The sequence below is a fragment of the Peromyscus eremicus genome, chromosome 20 (genome assembly GCF_949786415.1).
Source record: "Peromyscus eremicus chromosome 20, PerEre_H2_v1, whole genome shotgun sequence".
NCBI lineage: Eukaryota > Metazoa > Chordata > Mammalia > Rodentia > Cricetidae > Peromyscus > Peromyscus eremicus.
In genome coordinates, this window is record NC_081436.1 from 48,864,018 (window position 1) to 48,887,037 (window position 23,020).

General features: G+C 37.9%; 1 protein-coding gene across 1 annotated transcript in view; it reads left to right on the plus strand.

Moving 5' to 3' along the window:
- Eif3h (eukaryotic translation initiation factor 3 subunit H) overlaps positions 1-23,020 on the plus strand; it is a 90,579-nt gene that overhangs the window by 15,076 nt on the left and 52,483 nt on the right. The window contains exon 2 of the mRNA XM_059247172.1: positions 10,019-10,175. Within this exon, the coding sequence (XP_059103155.1) occupies positions 10,019-10,175 (157 nt within the window). The remainder of the gene's footprint in view (positions 1-10,018; positions 10,176-23,020) is intronic.

Here is a 23,020-nt window from a genome sequence, read left to right on the forward strand (position 1 = left end):
GTCATCTATGGGGCAGGGTGTAGGGAGAGGTATAGGGGAGGGTTTGAAGGGAGGGGAGGGAAGGGGGAAATGATTTAATTACCTAAAAAAAAAAAAAAAAGAAAATTTAAAAATAAGTTGGAATTTAGTCAACAGTTACTCTGCCTTCTAGTATTATGAGATTTTTCTTTTTTTTCTTTTTTTTTCCCCCCAGAGACAGGGTTTCTCTGTGTAACAGCTCAGGAACTCGATGTGTAGACCAGCTGGCCTTGAACTCATAGAGATTCTCCTGCCTCTGCCTCCCAAGTGCTGGGATTAAAGGCATGCGCCACCATGCCAAGCAGTTTTTTGTTTTTTCATTTTTTAGGACTATGTGGTGGTTTGAAAGAAAATAACCCCCATAGGCTCATAGGGAGTGTCACTATTAGTATGGTCTTCTTGGTGTAGGTGTGGCGTTGTTGGAGGAAGTGGGGATTGGCTTTGAGGTCTCAGATGCTCAAACCAGGTCCAGTGTGGCATTTTCTTCCTGCTGCCTGCAGATCTGGATGTAGAACTCTCAGCTCCTTCTCCAGCACCATGTCTGCCTCACACAGCCATGCTTCCTGCTATGACAGTAATGGACTAACTCTGACACTGTAAGCCAGCCCCAATTAAATGTTTTCCTTTATAAGAGTTGCTGTGGTCATGGTGTCTCTTCATAGCAATAGAAACCCTAATTAAGACAAATTACTTAATTATACTTTTATTTAGTTGATGTTTTATTAACAAACTTTTATTTACCGATATTATACTAACAAACAGAGCTGGCTAGTTTGATGTCAATTTAACCCAAGCCAGAAGAAACCTCATTTGAGAAAATGTCTTTTCAGATTGGTCTATAGACAAATCTGTAGGGCTTTTTTTTTTTTTCTTTTTTCCCAAGACAAGGTTTCTCTGTGTAGCTTTGGAGCCTTTCCTGGAACTCGTTTTGGAGACCAGGCTGGCCTCGAATTCACAGAGATCTGCCTGCCTCTGCCTCCTGAATGCTGGGATTAAAGGCATGCGCTACCACTGCCCAGAGGGCATTTTCTTGATTGATGATTGATGTGGAAGGACCCAGCTCAGTGTGGATGATGTATCTCCTGGGCAGGTGGTTGTGGATGGTATAATAAAACAGGCTGAGGAAGCTAATAATCATCACTCTCCCTGGCCTCTGCACTAGCCCCTGCCTCCAGGTTTCTGTCTTGAGTTCCTGTGCTGACTTCCCCGATGATGGGTTACAAGCTGTAAGGCAAAATAAATAAACCCTTTCTTCCCCTAGTGCCTTTGGTCATGGTCTTCATCACAGCAATAGAAATCTAGCAAAGACTCCCCAAAAGTGCTAAAGATATGCCATGTCCGTCTTAGTCTGTCCAGTCTGCACTGTCCAGAAAGGAAATGATTCTGTTTTTGAAGCTCCAAGCAACAAGTCTCAGTAATTGCTGTATTTTAAAAGCTTTCTCTTCACTTTTCATAGTTGATAGCTTTTGAATGGAAAAACAACACATGCTTATTATAACTAATGAGACAAATTAATAAAGGGAAAAATATCTTAAGAGGGTTCTTATTCATCGAAAGACATAACTACATAACACATCACATAGTAGGTTTTTATTTTTTAAGCTTTCTGTTTTAGATGTCATGGGCATTCTCTTTTGGATACTCAAAAGGATGTCTAATACCTTTTGGTGGTAAATTTTTTGTTTTGTAGTGGACAAAGTGTTTCTGGCATGCTAGGCAAGCTTACTCACCCTGGGTAACACCCTCATCCCTTTTTACTTATTTATTTATTTGTGCTATGAATTGAACTTGGCACCCTTATCCTTTTTTATTGTGTGTCTGTCTGTCTGTGCTTGCTGGAAATTGAACTTGAGACCTTACACATGCTAGGTAAGCACTCTGCCACTAGGGTTTATTTCCAGACCTTTGCTTAATTTGACAGTCTCACTAAGTTGCTTAGGTTGGCCTCCAAATTGTGATCTTTCTGCTTCAGGTTCCTGAGGATTGTAGGCATTGAACTCCATCATCTCTACATATTTTTGTTATCTTTAAAACAAATTTTCTGGGGCTGGAGAGATGGCTCAATGGTCAGGAGCACTAGATGCTCTTGCAAAGGACCCAAATTTGGTTCCTAGCACCCATATAGCAGTTTACAAGTATCTGTAACCCCATTTCCAGGGGATTCAACAACCCTCTTCTGCCCTCCACAGGCACCACACATATGTTGTATACAGACATAGATCCAGCAAATGCTCACTACACGTACATTAAAAACCAAACAAACATGTATTTTATGAAAAGTGATGTTGACGTTTTATTTAAAGTGTCGCAGAGGTGTAGTTTCAGTGTCTTTTCACCCAGGTCTTCACTAGGTGATCACTTCATCAGCTCTCACTTGATACAGTCTTTGCTGCATCCTCCTAGTGAAGTTTGCCTTCTTGTCCTTCATTACACCCTCCTCCTTTTCTTTATAATTTTACAAACTGTAATCACGGTCGGTTGTCTTTATTGTCATTAACATCTTAGCTGTTGTTTTCAAAGTTTCGAGGGTCAAAGTTTTCATAATATATAAACTCACTTTGCCAGTTTTTTCTGTATTCTTTGATGAGTGTTCAGTAGGGGTTCAAGATGCTCAGTGATAAGTGATAGAATAAAAGATTGAGTACAAAGGCAGACATGATAATCCACCTGCTTTCTACAAAGTAAGATGTTACAAAGACTTGAAAATGTAAAACAGTTTGATTCTTCTGTTCTGAATACAATATTTTTGAAAATTAACCTTTTTTTCCAAAAATCTGAAATTGTCATTTTTGAATACCGAGTAAATATTTTTGTTTTGGAAAATAGTTATTTTTCATAAGAATGTAGCTTATGCTGGTGCATAGTACATTCATTATTGTTGTTAAGAGAAATAGTATCAGGATTTCTCAATTTTAGTTTCTGACTGAAATTATCAATACTGTAGTTTTGGGGGTCTTCAGTGAACTTTAAGAACTTCAAAATTTTAAAAGAGTAGTGGGTGTTTTGGGTCCTGAATGTGTTCACTTCTTGTTCCCAGTTTCTGTCCCAGAGCTTCTACAACTTAGGACTTTGAGTAGCAGGAATGGCTTCTGTTCATACTCAGCCCTCTGATTCCATAGGAGTTTATGTTAATGAGGATGAGGTTGGGCTCCATAAAGAGATTGGAGTGGTTGGGCTTAGTTCCATTGGCTTCTGGGAAGGAATTGAGTAAGCTGGAGATGAGTATAGTTTACTAAAGATCAATAAAAATAGGATAAAAAAAATCTACTAAAGATGCAAGCCTTGCAGAGTGATAGGAATCTCAATAGTTAGAGACCCTGGGGGAGTGGTAGGCTTAGAGCATTGTCCATTTCTTTGTCTGAATATATTATTCTATGAAACCAGTAAATACTAAGTAATGTGTTTCCCTGAGTTCTGTAAGCTTGAAAGCAGGTGGCTAAACCTGAGAAGGGTATCGTGGGAATCCCTGATTTATAGTCTATTGGTCAGAAGGACCTGAAACCTGAAGTGCGGGTGGTGGTGTGGGACAGAGCTCTTAACTGTTGGGGTCTGGTACTAACTTCAGGTAGTGTCGAATTGCCTTAAAATCTGAGACACTCAGGTGGTGTCAGGAGAACTGGAAGATTTGTTTGGTGTGGAAAACTCTTACATACTTGAGTAAGAGACTTGCTGTTCTATAACTTGGAACCTCATGAAAGCATTAGACTTTATGCATTTGACTTCATTTTGTATTCCCAGTATATGGGGGAGTGACAGGCTATAGAATTAAGTCAGTAAATATCTGAGCAAATGAATTAATGAAGGAACGAGACAAGAAGAAGGTAGCAGAAGCCTGGTAAATCTATGCAGAAGATGCAAACCTTCCTTAGGTAATGTTCTTAAGAGACGTTGATTTGCTAGAAAGCAGTTGTTTGCCAAAACGTATTATTATCTCGATTTTGGTAAGATTTAAAGTCTTTCCTGTTAGGAAATTAAAAGGCCCTTCCCAATCCCTGCTTTTTTCTTTTTCTTTCTTTTTTTGGTGAGACAAAGTCTTATGTAGCCCAGGCTGGACTCTGACTCTTTATGTAGGTGACCTGGAATTTCCAGTCTTCCACACCCTGCTGTGAAGCTTCTAATGTATTTATAGGGAAATCTTAGGGAATCAGAAAATTTTACCCATCTTATTAATGCTTTAAATTTAGACATTACTGATTGTTAGTGTAATAAATTACTTGACCATTATGGATTAGTATTTATATTTCCCCATATATATATATATATATATATATATATATATATATATATATCTTCAACTTTTTTTGTTTGTTTTTGAGACAGGGCCCTTCTATGTAGTTCTGGCTGTCTTAGAACTTTCTATGTAGACCAGGCTGGCCTTGAACTTATAAAAATCCATCTACCCTTGTCTTCTAAGTGTTGGAATTAAAGGCATGCACCACCACTGCCCGGCTTGTTTTAAACCTATTGAAAAATATTTTTTATACAATTTATTTGACTATGTTTTCCTGTTCCCCAATCCCCAGATTTTTGCTGCCTTCCTACCCACCCCAATTTGTTCTCTTTTTGAAAGAAAACAAAAACAACAAAACCAATAAACTAAAAAAAGACAAACTCCAAAACATAAAAATAGAAATCAAAATAAACAAGCGAAAGACCAATAAGACAGAAAAAGCCCAAACAAAGTAAAATGAGAACAAAGCTACCAGAGTACCATTGTGTTGCTTTTGTGTTGGCCAGCCACACCTGAAAACTACTCTTGTACTGAAGTGTGGCGTGAGACTAAGTTGAGAAAACTGACTTTTTTCCCTTTGCCAGCGGATGTCTATTGCAGATAGCTTCTTGGTTAGGGAGTGAGAGTCCATGTCCATTTCCCCCTTTTAGTGCTGGGACCCATGTGGCTGGAACCGGTACAGACTTTGTGCTGCCTCAGTCTCTGAGTTCATATGTGTATCATCCTGTTGTGCAGAAGACACTGCTTCCTTGGAGTCATCCATCACTGCTGGCTCTTAAAATGTTTCTACTTCCTCTTCTGCATAGATCCCTGAACTTTGAGGGCTCCCTCTACTTTTGAGAATACTACTATCTTAAGTTAAATCATTTATTGCTTTTAGACTTTGAACCGAAGTTAGGTTGTATTTGTTTTGTTTTCCTTTTTAAAGCTAGACATGTTAAACAATCCCCTTATGTTCCTTAGAAATTAGATAATAGCCTGTTTTGCTATTTCACAGTGTGCATTAATGATCTAGAAAAACGTTCATTGTAGGGTTGCCCGAGCATACATGTCATCTTTTAATATTTTGCTGGTAGGATTCCTTGCCCTACTTTATGTCATGCAAACCTCAGAAATCTCCAAGATGGTTCTGGAGACAACTCACTATTCAGAGAACAACACTTAGACATAGTGTGCAGGGCAAATTCTAGTAGGTTAAGCACTCAGACTCAGAGTGTGATGATGTTTCAAAGGAGAGAAAACTGTTTTATATTATTTCTCTAGTTTTCTTCTATCCTGAGGAGATAGAGTTTATAGGGACAGAGTTTATAGCAGAATGTCCACTACCCTGATTTATAAGATCCTAATCAGCACTAGTTCTGGAGTCTTGGGTTAGGTCAGAGCCCTGAGACTTACTGGACTACAGGAAAATGTTTGGGGTTCTCTTCCCTCTTGCTTCTGTACTGTAATGCTTTTCCAGGTTGAGCTGGGCTTCTTTATTAGAGGTGGTATTTGCTTTTACAAATAAAATATTCAAAAACAAAAAAGATTTCTAAGGTTTGCATGACATAAAGTAAGGCAAGGAATTCTGTCTTCACTTTTTAGAAACAATGAGAAGTCTTAGAAGAAAGAAAGCTTATGGCATTACAATCTTTTGAGCAGTTAAACCAGCAAGATAAAGACAAAGGAAAGCCAGGTTATATTCATTACAAGTTAGAATAGGACTAGAGAGATGGCTTAGTTGCTAAGAGCACTTCTCTTGTAGAGGACCGAGTTTGGTTGCAAGCACCCAGGTCAGGTGGCTCACAACCACTTGTAACTTCCACTTTAGGAGATTCAGTGACTTCTGGCTTTCACAGGCTCTTCATATTCACAAGCACATACCTACACATAGACACGTTCACTTACACATAATTTAAATAATAATTAAGAATAAATTAAATTTTAAGATACTAGAGTCAAGTAGGGTGATATAATCCCCTGGAGAATCTAAAATGCAAAACACCCCAAACAGTATACACATTTAGCTCAGACCAGTTAACTGAATTCAGAGAGTAGGATTGGGCACAAGTTTATCTTAGGGTTCCTCCCTAGATGCCTCTTAGGGGCATTTATTTATGCTGCAAACGTCTGTCAGGTCATTTGTTAAGCTGAGAACAAGTGATGTAAGGCTCTGGAGTGTGTGTGGGTCATTTGTTTCTGTGGATATTGCTCTGTGTGCTGTGAATGTGTTGCTCTGATTGGTTAATCAATAAAGTGCTGATTGGCCAGTAGCCAGGCAGGAAGTATAGGCGGGATAAGCAGAGAGAGAATTCTGGGAAGAGGAAGGCTGAGTCAAGAGTTGCCAGCCAGACACAGAGGAAGTAAGATGTGAAGGCAGAACTGAGAAAAGGTACTAAGCCACATGGCTAAACATAAGTAAGAATTATAGGTTAATTTAAGATGTAAGATGTAGCTAGCAAGAAGTCTGAGCTATTAGGCCATACAGCTTTAATTAATATAAGCCTCTGTGTGTTTATTTGGGTCTGAGCGGCTATGGGCCTTGGCGGGACTTCAGCTACAATTTGTGACACATTAAAACCAAAATATATTATGAGAATATGTTTTTGTTTTGGAGAAGTAGTAAACCTTCCACGAATCTGCTTTTGAAAGTAAGAACAGGGAGCCTGACATCACTAAACAGGATTAATGAAATATGTCAGCACTGGTCTGTGAAAACAAACGTGGTTGGTGGGAAAGAAAGTAAGTAAACAGGTGAGCATGAACAGGTGACAATTGTTGTGGGTGGACATGCCCAATTTTCCACTTGTAAGACTGGTGAGTAAAGACTAAAAGTTACCTTGCATTCTTGGAGCAGCTGGGCACCCGTTGGCTTTCAGTGACCAGGGCACAATTTGATCATCACCATTCTTTCATAGACTTTTGCTGCCTGACCTTGTAAGTTGTCCTTCATGCATGAACCCCTTAGTGTGTAGCCATAGTTATGTTGACACTGCATCATAACTGTCTAGCCTCTGTTAGAAGTATGTTTAGCACACCTAACTTTCTCAGTTACTGTAAAGTAACTTAATGTGCCAAGGTTTACCAGAATATAATTACTTCATGTCAGCTTACCCATTTCCTTAGAGAAGACAAGAAAATACTATAATTGGCTTTATAAAAAGGTGGCTGTAAGGATTGAATTAAGTCATTCATTGCATGTTAGACATTGAACAGAGGGTAGAGTGTATCATGAATGATTGATAATGTTTTTAATGCATTCCTTGAGCAAACTATATTTGGAGTATCTTTCGTGTGCCAGTGTCTGTGTTTGTTAGCTGTTGAAGATGTGCTGCTGAGTAAAACAGCCCTTCATTTGATGAGGGTCCTTAACAGGGAATAATACAATAAGCAGAATGTTGATACTTCCAGATCCTACACACCTATACAAGTTTTAAACACATGTATATGACAGATTCATTATGTAGAATTATAAAAATACTCTCCAGTCTGTTCTAGTCAGGAATTTTTTCCCCTTTTGTTCAAATGAATAATTAGGGGGGTTAGAGAGGGTCAGTGTTTAAAGGGCTTATTTCTCTTGCAACGGACCCAGGTTTGGTTCCCAACACCTACAGAGTGGCTCACAACTACTCGCTAAGTCCAGTAGTGGGGACCTGATGCCCTCTACAGTCTTTGTGGGTTTATATACACATGTGGTGCACTTAAAGTCTCTGTCTCTCTGTCTCTCTGTCTCTCTCTCTCTCACACACACACACACACACATGAATAAATATTTAAATATAATTTACAGACAGAACAAAGTAAGGAATTGGGATGAAATATTACAGGACAAAAGTACACATTCTAGAGATGAGTGTAGGTTTCTCAAGGGGAAAAAAAACAGTTTTTCTCTTTTCATTTCTTTCTTTTTCTCTATTGGTTTGCTGTCCTAATTTTAAGTTTGTGAAGGATCCACTATAGTACTTGAATAAAAGATTTGTTAGTTTAATATTCTTATGGTTTAGGTACAAAGTATCTTTCCAAAGCTTTTGTGTTGAAAGTTGAATTGTCCCCTAATGGGCTTTGGGAAGTGATTGGGTCATGACGGTTCTAAACTTAGTCAGTCTCCTTTTGGAGTCCTGCTTTGATGGTGTTGTTGGGAAGAAATGGAGACTTCTGTGGTGGGGTTTGGCTGGAAGAATTGGTATTTGGGGGCCTGTTTGGAGGGGTTGTAGTTGTCTTTGATCCTTTCTTATCTCTATTTACTGCCATGAAGACATTAGCTCAGGTGACTCCAATATGCTCTCTACCATGATGCTCTGCCTCACTCTCTGAAACATGGGCTGAACCCCTGAAACTGTGAACCGAAGTAATCTTTCTTTCTTTGAAGTTGTTTGTCAGGCAACTTGCCACAGCAACACAAAACGAACATTGTGTGCAGGCATATTACTTCACATTGCTGTGACAAACACCAAACACCAGATAAAACCAACTTAGAGGAGGAAGTTTTGCTTTGGTTCGTGGTTTCGTGCCCTGTGTGTTTGAGTAGAGCACCATTGTGTTGGCAGAAGTGGATGAAGTAGGAGACTGTTCTCATGAAGGTGGGGAAACACTCAAAGGAAGGGACTTGGGACCAGGTTTAAATTTCAAAACCATGCCTCTAGGGACATATATCCTCCAATTAGGTCCAACCTCCTAGAGTTTCCAGAACCTCCAGAACTATTATCACCAATTGAGGCACATCACTAAACACAGGAGTCTGGGCCCATTCATATTCATACCATAGCAGTAGGAAAGCAGGAAGATCGTACAATTTCAAATGATGAGTGAAAGTGCTTGGGTTTGGTAAGGATGTGGTTTTCATTTATTTTTGAATGCTTTATTTCATCAGATTGAAATGGCAAGATCATCCATGTATTACTTTGGTGATGGAGTCTTTCTTGATGAGTTTTTATTTTGGCCAGTCTTGAATGCGATAGATAATTTATCCTTAAATTTGAAATTTTGCTTATTGAAATGAACACTAGTGATTCCCAGGCTTATCTTTCCATGTAAGTCTAATGCTCTAGTACCTGGTAATCCTTTGCTATTTGACAGGTAGTCCTTCTGAGTGCTTTTCCAGAGATATGAATGTATTGAACTCAATTTGTCCTCAGCACAGGTTTTAAGCTCTCTCTCTGTAATTACTCTTACTTATTTATTTATCTGCTGAATTTATTTAGCAGATATTCATACCTCTACGTATTTCCCATCTCCTTTGGGTTGAATGGTTAAGTGTCCCTGGTCTCTATAAGGAACAAAGTGCGGTGGTTCTGGAACACTGGAAAGAATATGAGATAGTCCTTTCTATGTTTCAACTGCAACTGCTTGTTTATGTACTTTAATAGACTTCTTCTGCCTTCTTTATGAGAGGAAATAAGGTCATTCTGACCTGGCTTCTTTGTGAAAATATACTGGATTCTAATCATTAACTTTCACCTTTTGCATATGTAGATACTAACTTTTAAGGAATCGGTTGTAGCTTTTTTCTAAAACTCTACATTAAGCTCACATGTCTTCTGATATCTACTTTCTTTGTTTTAACAAAGGCTTAGTGATCTCATTAATAGGGTTAAGTATCCAGAAACCTCATGTGAGCCTTAATATTTATGTAAGGTTAAAGGAAATGGTTTGCAAGACAAAATTTGTTGAGTTCTAATATGTAGTTTTGTGGTTGTGGAAACTTGCTGGTGATTTTTTTTTTCCTTAGAAATAAGTAAATCATAAACTAGTATGGATGGCTTTGAAGTTATCTTGCGTATTTTCTTTTAGGTAGTATTAAAGATAATCAAACATTATCAAGAAGAAGGACAAGGAACTGAGGTTGTTCAGGGAGTGCTCCTGGGTCTGGTTGTGGAAGATCGACTAGAGATCACCAACTGTTTTCCCTTCCCCCAGCACACAGAAGATGATGCTGACTTTGATGAAGGTAAGTGTATGGACTGCCGTCAGGTATGTCTTTACAGAATATACAAGTAATGCTAATGAATTTTCCAATGTAACTGTTGATTACATGCTATTGGGAGTTTTTTTGGGTTAACCTCAATCTCACTTGGTTTTTGAGTTTCTAGGACAAATTGCATGTTCTGTGCAGTCAGAATTTGTGTAATGAAGTTCCTTAGTTTGCCCTGTTTGGCATCCTTTGTGTTCTGTTTTGAAGTGTTTAAGAACAGATAAATATCACTAGCTGCTTTAGGAAGATCATTAGACATACAAACTCTAACATCCTTAAAGATTACTCTTTTCAAATCTAATTTTCACTCTTTTGAACTCTTAGGACACAACTTATATATGATTTTTTAAAATTAAAAATGGTTGCATATAGCGTATGGCTGATTTTATTATCATAACTTTTTTTAATGTACCATAGGCATGTGAAATATATGAATGTTGTTAGTACATCTCTAGAAGTTTCTCATACAAGTGACTCTATCGCCGGGTGGTGGTGGCTCATGCCTTTAATTCCAGCATTCAGGAGGCAGAAGATCTCTGTGAGTTAGAGACCAGCCTGGTTTATAGAGCAAGTTCCAGGATAGCCAAAGCTACACAGAGAAACCCTGTCTCTCCCCGGCCCCTCAAATCCACATATCTATTCCATGTCTCTCACCTCTGACAACCACTGTTCTATATTGCTTTCTCTTTGACTGCCTTTTAGATAATCTGTTGGGGAAAATTATTTTAAGGTATGTTACTTTTGTTTGCATTTGTTTAACCCTGTGAAGCTCTGATACTTTGCCTGTCTAAAACACCTGATGGTATAATAAAGAACTGAATGGCCAATAGCAGGGCAGGAGAAAGGATAGGTGGGGCTGGCAAGCAGAGAGAATAAATAGGAAAAATCTGGGAGGAAGAAGGAGTAGTAGCCAGAAAAGGAGGAGAACATCAGGGGCCAGCTACACAGCAAGCCACGGAGTAAGAACCAATGAAAGGTATACAGAAATAGAGAAAGGTAAAAGCCCAAAGACAAAAGCTAGACAGAATAATTTAAGGAAAGCTGGCAAGAAACAAGCCAAGCTAAGGCCAGACATTTATAAGTAAGAATAAGCCTCTGTGAGTGATTTATTTGGGAGCAGGGTGGCGGAGGCCCCCAAAGAGAAAAGAGAAAAAACAACCAGCAACAATAATTGACAAGTTGAATCATGCAGACTTTGAGGCAATGTCTTCAAGTTTCATCCATGTTGTAACATATGACAGACTTTCTTAAGACTTTATTTAAAAGATCTTCTATATGTCTATCTGTCTGTCTGTCTCTATGTATGTCTGTATATGTGTGTGGCTGTGTTGGATCCTCTGGAGCTGGAGTGACAGATGGTTGAGTCACCTGATGTGGGTTTTGGAAACTAAACTCCAGTCCTGAGTCATTTCTCCAACCAAGAATATCTTTTATTTATTCCTTGACAACTTGATGTATGTATTCAGTGTATCTTGATCATACCTATTTCCAAATCCCACTCCACCTCTCTTCCAGTGCCTCAACACATCACTACCCCATCTTTACCTTCATCGATACTTATTATTTCGTTTACTTTTTTTTTTTGGTGACCCGCTGAGTCCAGTTAATGTTCCCAGCTGGAAAGTTGAGGATCTTGTTGTCTTGATCTTGTTCAGGTAACCATAACTGCAGTGAGTTCATGAGTGCAATGCCAATATCATGTCAAGAAGACGGCATTTCACAGACTGCAGCTCCTAGGTTCTTTCTGCCTCCTCCTATATGACATTTTCTCAACCTTGCGTATGTGTATGGGGTTTGCTTTAAATGTCCCATTTAGGGCTGAACACTGTTACCTTTCTGTTAGCACTTCACCAGTTATGAGCATCTGCATCGCTGCCCACTGCAGAAAGAGGCTTTTCTGGCCAAGGCTGAGAGTAACACTAATCTATGGGTATAGACAAATATTTAGAGGACAGTCTGACAGCATGTCCAGTTAGCAACAGTCGTAGGCTCCCACCTGTAGCCTCGAGCTTTTGACTGGGTTTGTAGAACTAGCCATGAATTCCCTTCTTTGGAGCAGGCCTTAGATCCAGTCATGAAGTTGTTTCTCCCATAGCTTTCATGCCACTGTTGCACCTGCAGGCACACCTTGCCAGGCAGGTTGGTATTGTAGAATCTGGGGTCCAGCCCTGGGTAATGATGTGTTTCCTCTCTGTGGCCTGTATGGTACCTTCTTGATGAACATTGATGTTGAACCACTTCTCATATCTATCCACCCTTGTTTTCTGTTAGGGATTGGTTCTAGGACCCTTCCTTAAATATAAAATTCCTTGTGTGCTTAATTCCTTTTCTGCCAAACAGTGTAGTATTTACATGCAACCTATGAACATCCTTCTAAAAACTTGAAATCATTGCTTTACTCATTTGCCTAGTATGTGAGTAATTGTTAATAGTTTATTACTGAGTGAATAATGAAGAGAAAAATGTCTGTAAGTGTTGAATACAGACACAAATTCTTTCCCACATACTTTTGATCTGAAATTGGTTGAATTCCTACTCATGGATTTTGTGGATATGGAAGGCATATTTTTCTTGATGGTTTGAATAGCTTTTGGAGAAATTTTAAGGCTGGATTTTCTTTTTTCTTCTTTCTAATTTGCAAAATTCTCTGTAGTTATTAATCCCTCACTGGATAATCATCTGCAAATATATTCTGTTCTGTGGGCTACCTTTTCATTCTGTTGATTTTCCCCCCCTTTACTCTGTAGTTGGAAAATTTGATGTAATCTTGTGTAACTTTTATTGCCTGTGCATTTAGTTACATTGAAGAAATTTGACGAACTTAATATGAAACTTTTTTCCTGTTTCTTCTAGGAGTTTTATGGTTTTAAATAATAAACTGAGGTATTTATACAATTTAGAGTTAACTTTTATGTGTATGTAAAGTAAGGGTCCAGATTTCCTAGCCTTGGAGAGAAGAGATTCTTCCTTTTCCATTGAGTGGTCCTGACATCACTGTTGATAAGTTGACCATATATAATGCTAGGAGTTGACTTCCAGACTTTCTTTTCTGTCATTCTGGTTCAAATATCTGTCCTCGTACTTTAATCCCACTGAACGAGAATAAAGATCATTACCAAATTTTTTGGTCAAATTATACAAGCTTTATTTTCTGTCAGACAGGGCTATCTCCCTAAATCAGGATTTGAGAAAATAGCTTTGAACATAGGAGACAGTGGGGTTTATATAGTCCAAAAAACTGCAAGAGTAAGTTTTCAAGTGTTGGGAGATTTCCAGTGCCATTTTGGTTACATAGGAACTTTGCTGAACATTTCAACATATGTTGACAGAACATCTTATCAGGGTGGAGGTTAGGGTATAGGGTGTGGGACATGTCAAATTCCAGAAAAGACCTGGTCAAATTCAAGTTTTACAGAAAATAGGAATGAATTTATTTTGACCTTGTAATAGATGGCTTCTGCTCTTCAGATGGAGTCAGGCTGGTCCATCAATACAAGAACATGCCTTAGGTTACTCAGCTTTGTCGTGCCTTTTTTGTTTTGTTTTGAGATGGTCTTACTGTGTAGTTCTTAGCTGTCATGGAGTCCTTTGGACCAGGCTATCCTGAAACACACAGAGCTCCTCCTACCTCTGCTTTCCTTATGCTGGGATTAAAGGTGTGCACCACCACACCCACTTGGAATACAGTTTTGCATTCAGAAAGTGTGAGATTTTCAGTTTGTTTTTCTCTTTCAAGACTGTGCCGGTATTTAGTGTTCTTGGAAATTCTGTGCATATTTAGACTTTTTTTTCAAAGATTGATTTATTCATGTATTTTATGTATATGAGTGCTCTGGCTAAATGTATATTTGCATGCCAAAAGAGGGCATCAGATCTCCTTATAGATGGTTGTGAACCACCTTGTGGTTGCTGGGAATTGAACTCAGGACCTCTAGAAGAGAGCAGCCAATGCTCTTTTTTTTTTTTTTTTTTTTTTTTGGTTTTTTCGAGACAGGGTTTCTCTGTGTAGCTTTGCGCCTTTCCTGGAACTCGCTTTGGAGTCAGGCTGGCCTTGAACTCACAGAGATCCGCCTGGCTCTGCCTCCCGAGTGCTGGGATTAAAGGCGTGCGCCATCACCGCCCGGCCAGCCAATGCTCTTAACTGTTGAGCCATCTCTCCAGCCTGCATTTTTTAGACTTATTAAAATGATTATAAAGTATTAGAACTTTGATAGGGATTACATTGAATATATAGGTCTCTGTGGGTAGTGATGACAAGTCTTGTGTCTTCTTGGTTACATTTATTTCTAAATATTGTATTTATGGTGCTGTATTTTTTCTTTTTTCTTTTTCTTTCTTTCTTTTTTTTTTTTTTTTTTTGAGTCATGGTTTCTCTGTGTAGCCTTGCCAATCTTGAACTCGCTCTTTAGACCAGAAAGCCTTAAACTCACAGAGATCTGCCTGCCTCTACCTCCTGAGTGCTGGGATTAAAGGCATGCATCACTACTGCTGGCTAAATGTAACTTTAAAAAAATATTTATTATTGCCAGAGGCATATGTGCCCCAGTATGTATGTGTAGGTTAGAGGTCAGTTTGGCCTTTCCATCTCTCTGTTAGGCTTGCATGCTAAGCATTTTCTCTACTATGTCATCTTATTGGTCCCTCATGATTTTTATATTACTTTAACTTAATAAAATGTCACTGTTTTATTTAGCCTCTTAGAGAAGTAAGTTAAACATATAAATGTAAAGTATATTCTTGCAGAGTCTGATTTCATGGTATTGTCATTAATTTGAAAATAGTTTCCATTAACTTATTATCTCTGGGAAAATCGTGTACCTTTTGTTTCAGACACCTGACTACTTGCTTGTGTGTCATTTTGTAAACTTCTGTACAGAATGCATTTTTTTTTTTTCTGTTCTAAATAGGCCTGTTTTCTTCTGGATTACTGTAAACTTAAACACCTTTGATAGGATTAATGTTGGGATTTGTGTGTAGTCTCTTACAGCAGTATCAGTAGAGATCATTTTCTCTATTCAGCATATCTGGAGATGCTTACTTGTAATTTAATATTCATTATTTCAGGACTAGGGGACAAGCAGTTGTTGATACAGTTGTTTTCTCTTACAAATGAAGAGCTTTAGAGGTTTACTGAACCAGTGTGGTTGGTGAGAGAAACCATCTTAGAATATATAATGCAGTTACCTGGTGTTGTTGGGTAGTTATTATTTTTTAAATAAAATTCTTTAAAATATAAAGAAATAATCTTTAGTCCAATTATGCTGCATAAAGTGTTACATAATAATTTTAGAACTTGATCATTGGAAGTTAACATGAGTTTGAGATAATGAGTTAGCATGTACTTTAAGAAGCTTGTTTAAGTTTTTTTTTTTTTTTAAGATTTATTTATTATGCATACAGTGTTCTGTCTGCATGTATCCCTGCAGGCCAGAAGAGGGCACCAGATGTCATTACAGATGGTTGTGAGCCACCATGTGGTTGCTGGGAATTGAACTCAGGACCTTTAGGAAGAGCAAATAGTGCTCTTAACCTCTGAGCCATCTCTCCAGCCCTTGTTTAAGGTTTTAACAGCTTCAAGATAAGAAGAAACTTTACTTAGCATTTAGTAGTACTAGTAATTTTTAAATCTTGGTCATTATATCCTGTTCAATACAGGATATAATTTTTATCAGCCTATTTTCTGCATTAGGAAACTGAAGTGTGTGTCAGAGATTAAAATATATTGATTATAAAACAGTTTGATTTCATATCTGAAATCTTTATATGTAAAACAAGTTTAAATCTCTTGGTTTACCTTTAAGAACTAATGAGGGGCTGGGAAGGTGGCTCAGTCTGTAAAGCGCCTGCCGCACAAGCACTGAGGACCCAGGTTAGCTCCCCAGCACTCACGTAAAAATGTGGCTCTGTGGTGCACATCTGTAACCCTAGATCTCAGGGCAGGGGCATAGAGTAGAGGAAGGAGGGTCCCTGCACTGCACTGTCAGCCCATGAAGCTGAATTGATGAGCTCCAGGTTCGATGTGAGATCCTCAAAGTATAAGGCAGAGAGTGATTGGTGAAGACACCTGCCATTGACCTCTGGTCTCAATGTGTGGGCAGACGTGCATACAACACAGACACATACAAAGAACTAATGAGACTCACCACTTTCATTATACATATGAGAGTGTAGCCTAACACTCTTCATTTCTTCATAGCCTTAGGTGGTAAGCTTGAATTTTAGGCTCGGTTACCTAAACCCATTTATTCTCTTAATCATCTTCAGAATGTGGTCACCATTAGATTTTTTTTTTTTTTGTCAGACAAATAAAATAAAATTTCTTACTTTGTTTGGGTATCTTAGAATATTCCTAGATGTGGGCTATTTTGTGTCATGGTAAAGGCTACTTGGTTTTACTCACAGGTTTACCATTATTCAATGCCCTCTTAAGTCTGTATTTATTAAGGGACAGGTCTGTTCTTCTGCCACCCACTTTATGAAACTGAAATACTATGTATTTCATATTTATGGTAATTATGTAATTTGGATTTCTTAAGAACTTTTTTAGGAATACGGACTTGGTTTTTTTGTTTTGGTGCCTCCTGTAAAGTGAAGAATTTTAATCTGATACAAATAAAATACTAGTAAACATTTAAACTGGGTTGACAAACTGATTGTGTGCCTGCTGTTGTAAATAAGACTTATTAGAAGACTGTCTCATTTGTTTCTGTATTTGTGGCTATATTGGTGCTACAGTTGTTACAGTAATCATATGGGTCTTTAGCCTAAAATACTTAGGTTTTGGCTCTTTGAAAAATTTTGACTGGTAATATAACTTTCTTATTCCTTATTCTTTTCATCTTGTTTGGATAAAAAGTAAGGTGATAGTTCCTCTGTTTATTTTAAGTATGTGATTGGTGGTGATTGTTCAATGCTTATTTCTCCTGGATGTCCCACATACTGTTACCCAAGTTTAGAATGGATTGTGAACACCAAAATGTACATTCTAATGCTACTGGATTGATTTCACTGGCAACCCTGGGAAGTATCACAGTAGATAGTTTTTGCTCTAATTTTAGTGCCTTTTCTTTTAAAGAAAAAAAAAAAAGACACACTGAGTTGTTGATGTTTAGGAGAACTAACTGTAGATAATAGAGTAGCAGTGTTCATAGGTATCAACTTGTGACTGCATTGTAAAAGGTACTACTGTTTATTCTGGAGCTCCTGTGACAGTAAATAACCTATGAGCCATTTTCTATCAGATTCTATGATGCCTTTCGTTTAGCAGATGTTGATTGCTCATTTAGTGAGTACGAGAAGCGTGGTGAAGTGTTTCCTTAGGATAAAACTGTTTGCCTAGTGTTTTCTTGGATTGTGTTACTGGACAGTGTAAAACCTAGAAATGTGTCTCTTGTTTTTGTTATTCACAGTTTTTTTTGTTTTTTTAATTCAACTTAGGTAAAACTCTTTGAGTGGTCCAAATTTTGTTAAGCTTATGTTAGAGAATTTGCTTTTTGATGAAAGTGAGGTAACTAACTCATTAGAATATTTGCTTTTTAAAAATGTGAGTAAAAAAACCCTCAAGTTAAAATTCCCATTAGGGGGCACTATTATCAAGCTTAGAACTAGAGACTAATTTGTTTTCTCAGACATACAACCCGAGGCTTGCTAACAGCGAAAAATATTTTCATCTGATAAGATTCAGATCCTTTTTATACAACTGAATTCCTTAAATATGTTATAAAGTGCACTGAATTAAACACAGATTCAATAACTCACTGTCTTGTTTTTCAGCAGACTAAATCATTTTAATATTGCAGGTGTTATAAAAAGCTTACCTTCTGCGTCAGAGCCAAATTCATAATTTGTATATTTGGAACGGACAAAGTGTTCATTTTGCTGGCCTCAGGTTAGTCACAGAGTGGTCACTGGCCTCCCAAATCGGTCTCCTTACCAAGGAAGCAGGGAAGTGGGTAGGGGAACAACTAGACCGTCCTACTGTGTGTAGTCGGCAGATACTGCAAAGACAGCAAGTCTACGTGATGCTCAGACTCTAGTTTCTTTGGGCAATTTTTGTTGTGGCAAAATTGTTTTCTTTTAGTTTAGTGTTAATTTAAAATTGTTCTGCCGAATTAGGTAAAACAAAACAAAACAACAAAAAAAATTCAAACACACAGTGCCGGGACTTAAAAAAAAAAAGCCTAATGAAAATCGGGTGCTTTCAGAGTAGCTTTCGCAGTTGAGGGGCTGTTGAGGTGCATCACGGGGTTTCGGGAGAGTGAGGTCTGTGTTTCGAGATGTGCAGTGCTCTGTGTAAGAATCCGTGTGATGGTGGAGACAGTCTTGGCCTAGTTACTTGTTGCCTGGTCTCCTTCCTTCCCTCTCCTTGGGTTGCCCGAAGCACAGCCGGAGCCAGAACTGCTCGAAACCTAGAGGGAGGGCTCCTCCTTCAGTCTGTGTTGTCTCAGAATTTAGAGCGTGCTCAGGGGAGCATGGTCCGTAATTTTCAGACAGATGGAGACATTTTGTGGAAAGATGGGCTGTTTGCTTATTATTTTGTTGATTTGCCTATCTGAAGTTAGTAATCACTATGGTCTTTTTAGGAGATTCATTCTAAAAAGAAATCCACTTATTTTGTTAATTTCCTTTCTCTCTCTCTTTCTTTCTTTTCTTTTCTTTTCTTTTCTTTTCTTTTCTTTTCTTTTCTTTTCTTTTCTTTTCTTTTCTTTCTAATAAAGAACCTTTCTTGGTAGAATTAGGCAATTCTTTCCTTGATAGACATATTAGACACTTTGAAGCTTGTTGGAAAGATGGGGACATTTTTACTTAGTGACCTCAAATCTTCAAGTGCAAGTGTGATAAAATGCTTCATATATTTCAGGGGGGAAAAGATTGCCCACAGTAATTTCTTTCAGCATTTATGTGGAAGTGACATTGTATAGATAGTGAAATAAGATAGAAAGATAGCAAATCCTGTTATAGCCGTGAAAGGTTTTAAGTAGGAGAGACAAGTGTGTAAATAAGAAAGTTTGAAGTGTACTTGATACATTTGGAAAGAGGTGGAGAAAATGGTAGAAGGATCAGATATCAGTGTGGTTTCTTGTTTGGGTTGACCTCACAGAAGTGAAGTTTGAATTTATAGGTAGATGTCAGTTGCAATTTTAAGTCATTGTTAAGGAAGGTAATATATTCTTAGTGTATTCTAATTATCCACATTTGTGGGACATAATAAGCACAGACATCTCAAGAAATAAAGACAAACTAATGTGATTATTTGACTTGGCATTTAGTCAGAGAAAGTTATATTCCTTGACAGTACTTCGGATGAGGCTGCTCCTGTAGTACATAGTGCAAGAAACTTGTGCTAAGTGAGTGGCCGTGCCAGTGTCAAGTTTGTGACAGTTTTAGTCCATCGTACAGATAGCTCTATTTAAAATACTTAATGAAGTGTTTAGTACATTGTGAATATTTAATAAATAGTTCGTTTTCACATTGTATAGGCAGTAGACCATGGAACTATATACTAAATTGTAATTCTGGTTTTTGTTTTTGTTATTCATGATAGTGTTTGAAATGTTAAATCTCAAATATTTAATGATTTTCTGGTGACTGTTTAGATTAATGCCCTACCAAACTGTTTTGATCGGTCAGATAAGCTGTTTGTGAGTTAGACTTTAAATGATGTGTTTCGTTTTTTGGTTCATTAAGGTGATTACAAAATGAGAAAATCTAAATGTGAAACTGAAATCTCAGTATATTCAGGTCTCTTTCTCTCTTTTTTTTTTTTCTTTTGAGTTTTTCAAGAATAACTATAAAAGTGTGGGCAAAATCTGGCTTCATTTTAAAACTTTCTAAAGTGTCATTGTGCTTATTTCGTGTTTTAAATTTCACTTTTAAAAAATGAGTTGAGAAACATCAGTGTGAGGAAGGATGCACTATTGAAAACGTGGTCCACGTGAAAGGCTTTTCTGCTTAAAGAAACTGAAAGCACTTTACCCTGTCCTCCAGCGGTCCCCAAAGCATAAGTGCTATGGTTTGGAAAGAAGCCAAGGAAAACCTGTTTGAATTTTGTGCAGACTTAAAGTAATACTGTAAGATTTGAAAATTACAGGTGGATATAGTACTTAAATAGTATTTAAAATTCCTAAGTTTCCCAAGTCTAAAAAACGTAATCCTTAAATTACCGTTCCCAGTGGTTTAAATTTTAATTAAATAAAACCTGTTTTACTTTTGACCCATAACAACTCTAGGTAAAGATAGTTGAATTATTGCTAAACTTCAAGCTGATATCCATTAAGAATGAACTATTTAATACTAATTAAAATGTCAAAAAGCCACAATTAGGGTATGTAAGCAAAGGTCCTTGTTACTCTGTTTTTTCTATAAACCGTTTCCTAAGAAGCAAGTTTAAGCTCGCTCCCTATTTTGCCCAGAAGTGTTGGCTAATTTCAGTCTTCCAATTAAATATATTACCTAATCTGTGAATTTTATATAGTGCTAGGTTAACTATAATTAGATTTGATTTGTTTGATTCTGATGTTGTATATTCCAGAGCTGTCTCAATCAAGAACATAAAATCTGTTTGTAAATTAACCTTTCTCTGCTGAAATTTTTATAGGTCTGCATACCCTGTCTACTTGAGACTACGCGGAGTAAGCTTTGCAGAACTTACCATTTCTAACATAAGTATTATTTATTGCCTTTTAAAAACTGGTAACTTTGACTTGGTACATTTTATCTACTTTCTGATATAGTGAAGCACAGAAGCAATGTTTGTTTTGACCTAGTATCATAGTGTAGACTTATACACCTGGATCACCTCCTGGCCATACCCTGTGCACATTTACTGTTGTTTCTTCTAACATCTAGCCTTCAGACATCTTTTAATATGCAGACAGCCTCTGCTTGAATAGGGAGAGGATTGTGTGTTTATTTCAGCAGTCTTTGCAGAAATATGTCCACATTATTTCTCTTTTACAGAACTAGATAGCTGGTGATGCTGTACGCATGTTTGATAGCAGGTAACTACTTAGAGCCAGCAACCATGACAATAGGAGTCTGGCTGCAGAGCCTCGTTGGGACTCTTGGGATTTGTGACCTGCCATTAGCCTGAGCAGGCTGCAAGGATGGCAGCAGTAGAAGCAGCTGGACCTCTGCCTGTTGTCCTTAGGCTTGACAGCTTCCACGCTCCGTTTATATTCTCATCTCTCCCCCATCTCATGAAATTGATTGATATTTGAATGAAAACTGTATGCCTGCCATTTTTGATGGCTCCAGCTTACCACATCTCTACTATGGATTTTTTTGGGGGAAGGGGAAGGCTGGAAGAGTATTATTTAAGGAACTTAGCTGTTCTAAGTGGCACATTAGGCTTGAAGCATGAGGAAGTCTAATAGATGATGTTAGTAAATCAGAGGAGTACAAAATGAAGACTGATGGAGTAAACATTTTAGATTCTGTCTGTCTGTCTGTCATCTATCTTCTGTCTATAAATAAGTGGGAGAATGAGTTGGGGAGAATGGAAAATATATCTGCAAAGCTCTACATCAATTCTGTGATTTAAAATGATTCTCTATATAACAATAATTCTTGAAAATATTAAAATTGGATCATCCTTGCACTGTATTACTAGACATATATTTTATTTTTTCTTTTAGCCTCATTTAGTAACAACTCCCAATGCTTTAAATGTATTTTGTGTGTTTTTATTGTTGCTTGTTTTTTGAGACAACCCCTTATGTAGCTTAGGCTGACCTGGAAATCTTAATGTAGCCAAGGATCTCAAACTCGTCATCCTCCTGTCTCTACTTTCTAGAGGTGCTAGGATTACATACAGGAGTTGTAGTACCAGCTGACTTAGTTTTCCAAGTATATTACTAAAGTTCCTGGTGTTATGAATTATTTCTCCTTAACATTTTATAATTTGGTTTATCTTCTATCAGCAGCTCAACTCAGACCCCCCCCCCCCCCCAATGTTGCTAAAACAGAACATAAGGAAGATTCAGTACTAGAGCAAGGTGAAGGATTAGCTGAAGGGTAGTAAAGTGATGCCTTGACAGTTCCTAGTCTTTTTCCTGTGGTGGTGAAATAAGGAAAGGAATCGTGTAGGTAGGGCATGGCATACTCAGATCTTAGTGAATCTCTGGGTGCTTTTTACTGTTTTAGCAGATACTGGATGCTCATGGAAGTGAGACTGCTTTGTGTCTCTTTTCAGATTTTCTTCTACAGAACATTGATTAGAAAAAAATACTAGTAGCTAATTATGGGAACTGCGCACATATACTATTATAGTTTTCACTTGGGAAAATTTCTCAAAGACATACATTTCCATCACCAGCCTTTGAAAGGCATGAAAGGAAGGAAGTCCAGACTGAGCTTCTCAGTAGTTCTGGCTATTTGGTACCGTTCTAGATTTGCCACCAACTGTCATTCCTTCAGCTAGTTTTCACATCTATAATATAGGTCATTATGGGAACTTTCCAAATCTTTAGCAAGTAGGAAATTGAGGAAATGGAAACACAAGGTTAAGTAAGGAGTGGTGGAAGTCCCGGCTAACATGCCTTTGCACTGAGATCCAGTTAGGAGAGCTGGGGTGAGCCGCTGGTTTGTCAGAATCATTGTCTGCGAGTGATGCAGACCCTGAAGTTGGCTTGTGGGCATGATGTGTTCACTCGAAGCACTGCTTGGTGTTATCATTTACTGTTACTCTTGCCACAGCTGGAGCCAAATGGTTGTTGAATTTAACCGAGACCTCAGAACATGTAGTAAGTTTGTGTATGTGTGCCATAGACATTAAAAATCCAGGGCAGCTCTAAGCTTCATATTATCCATAAGTTAGTGGT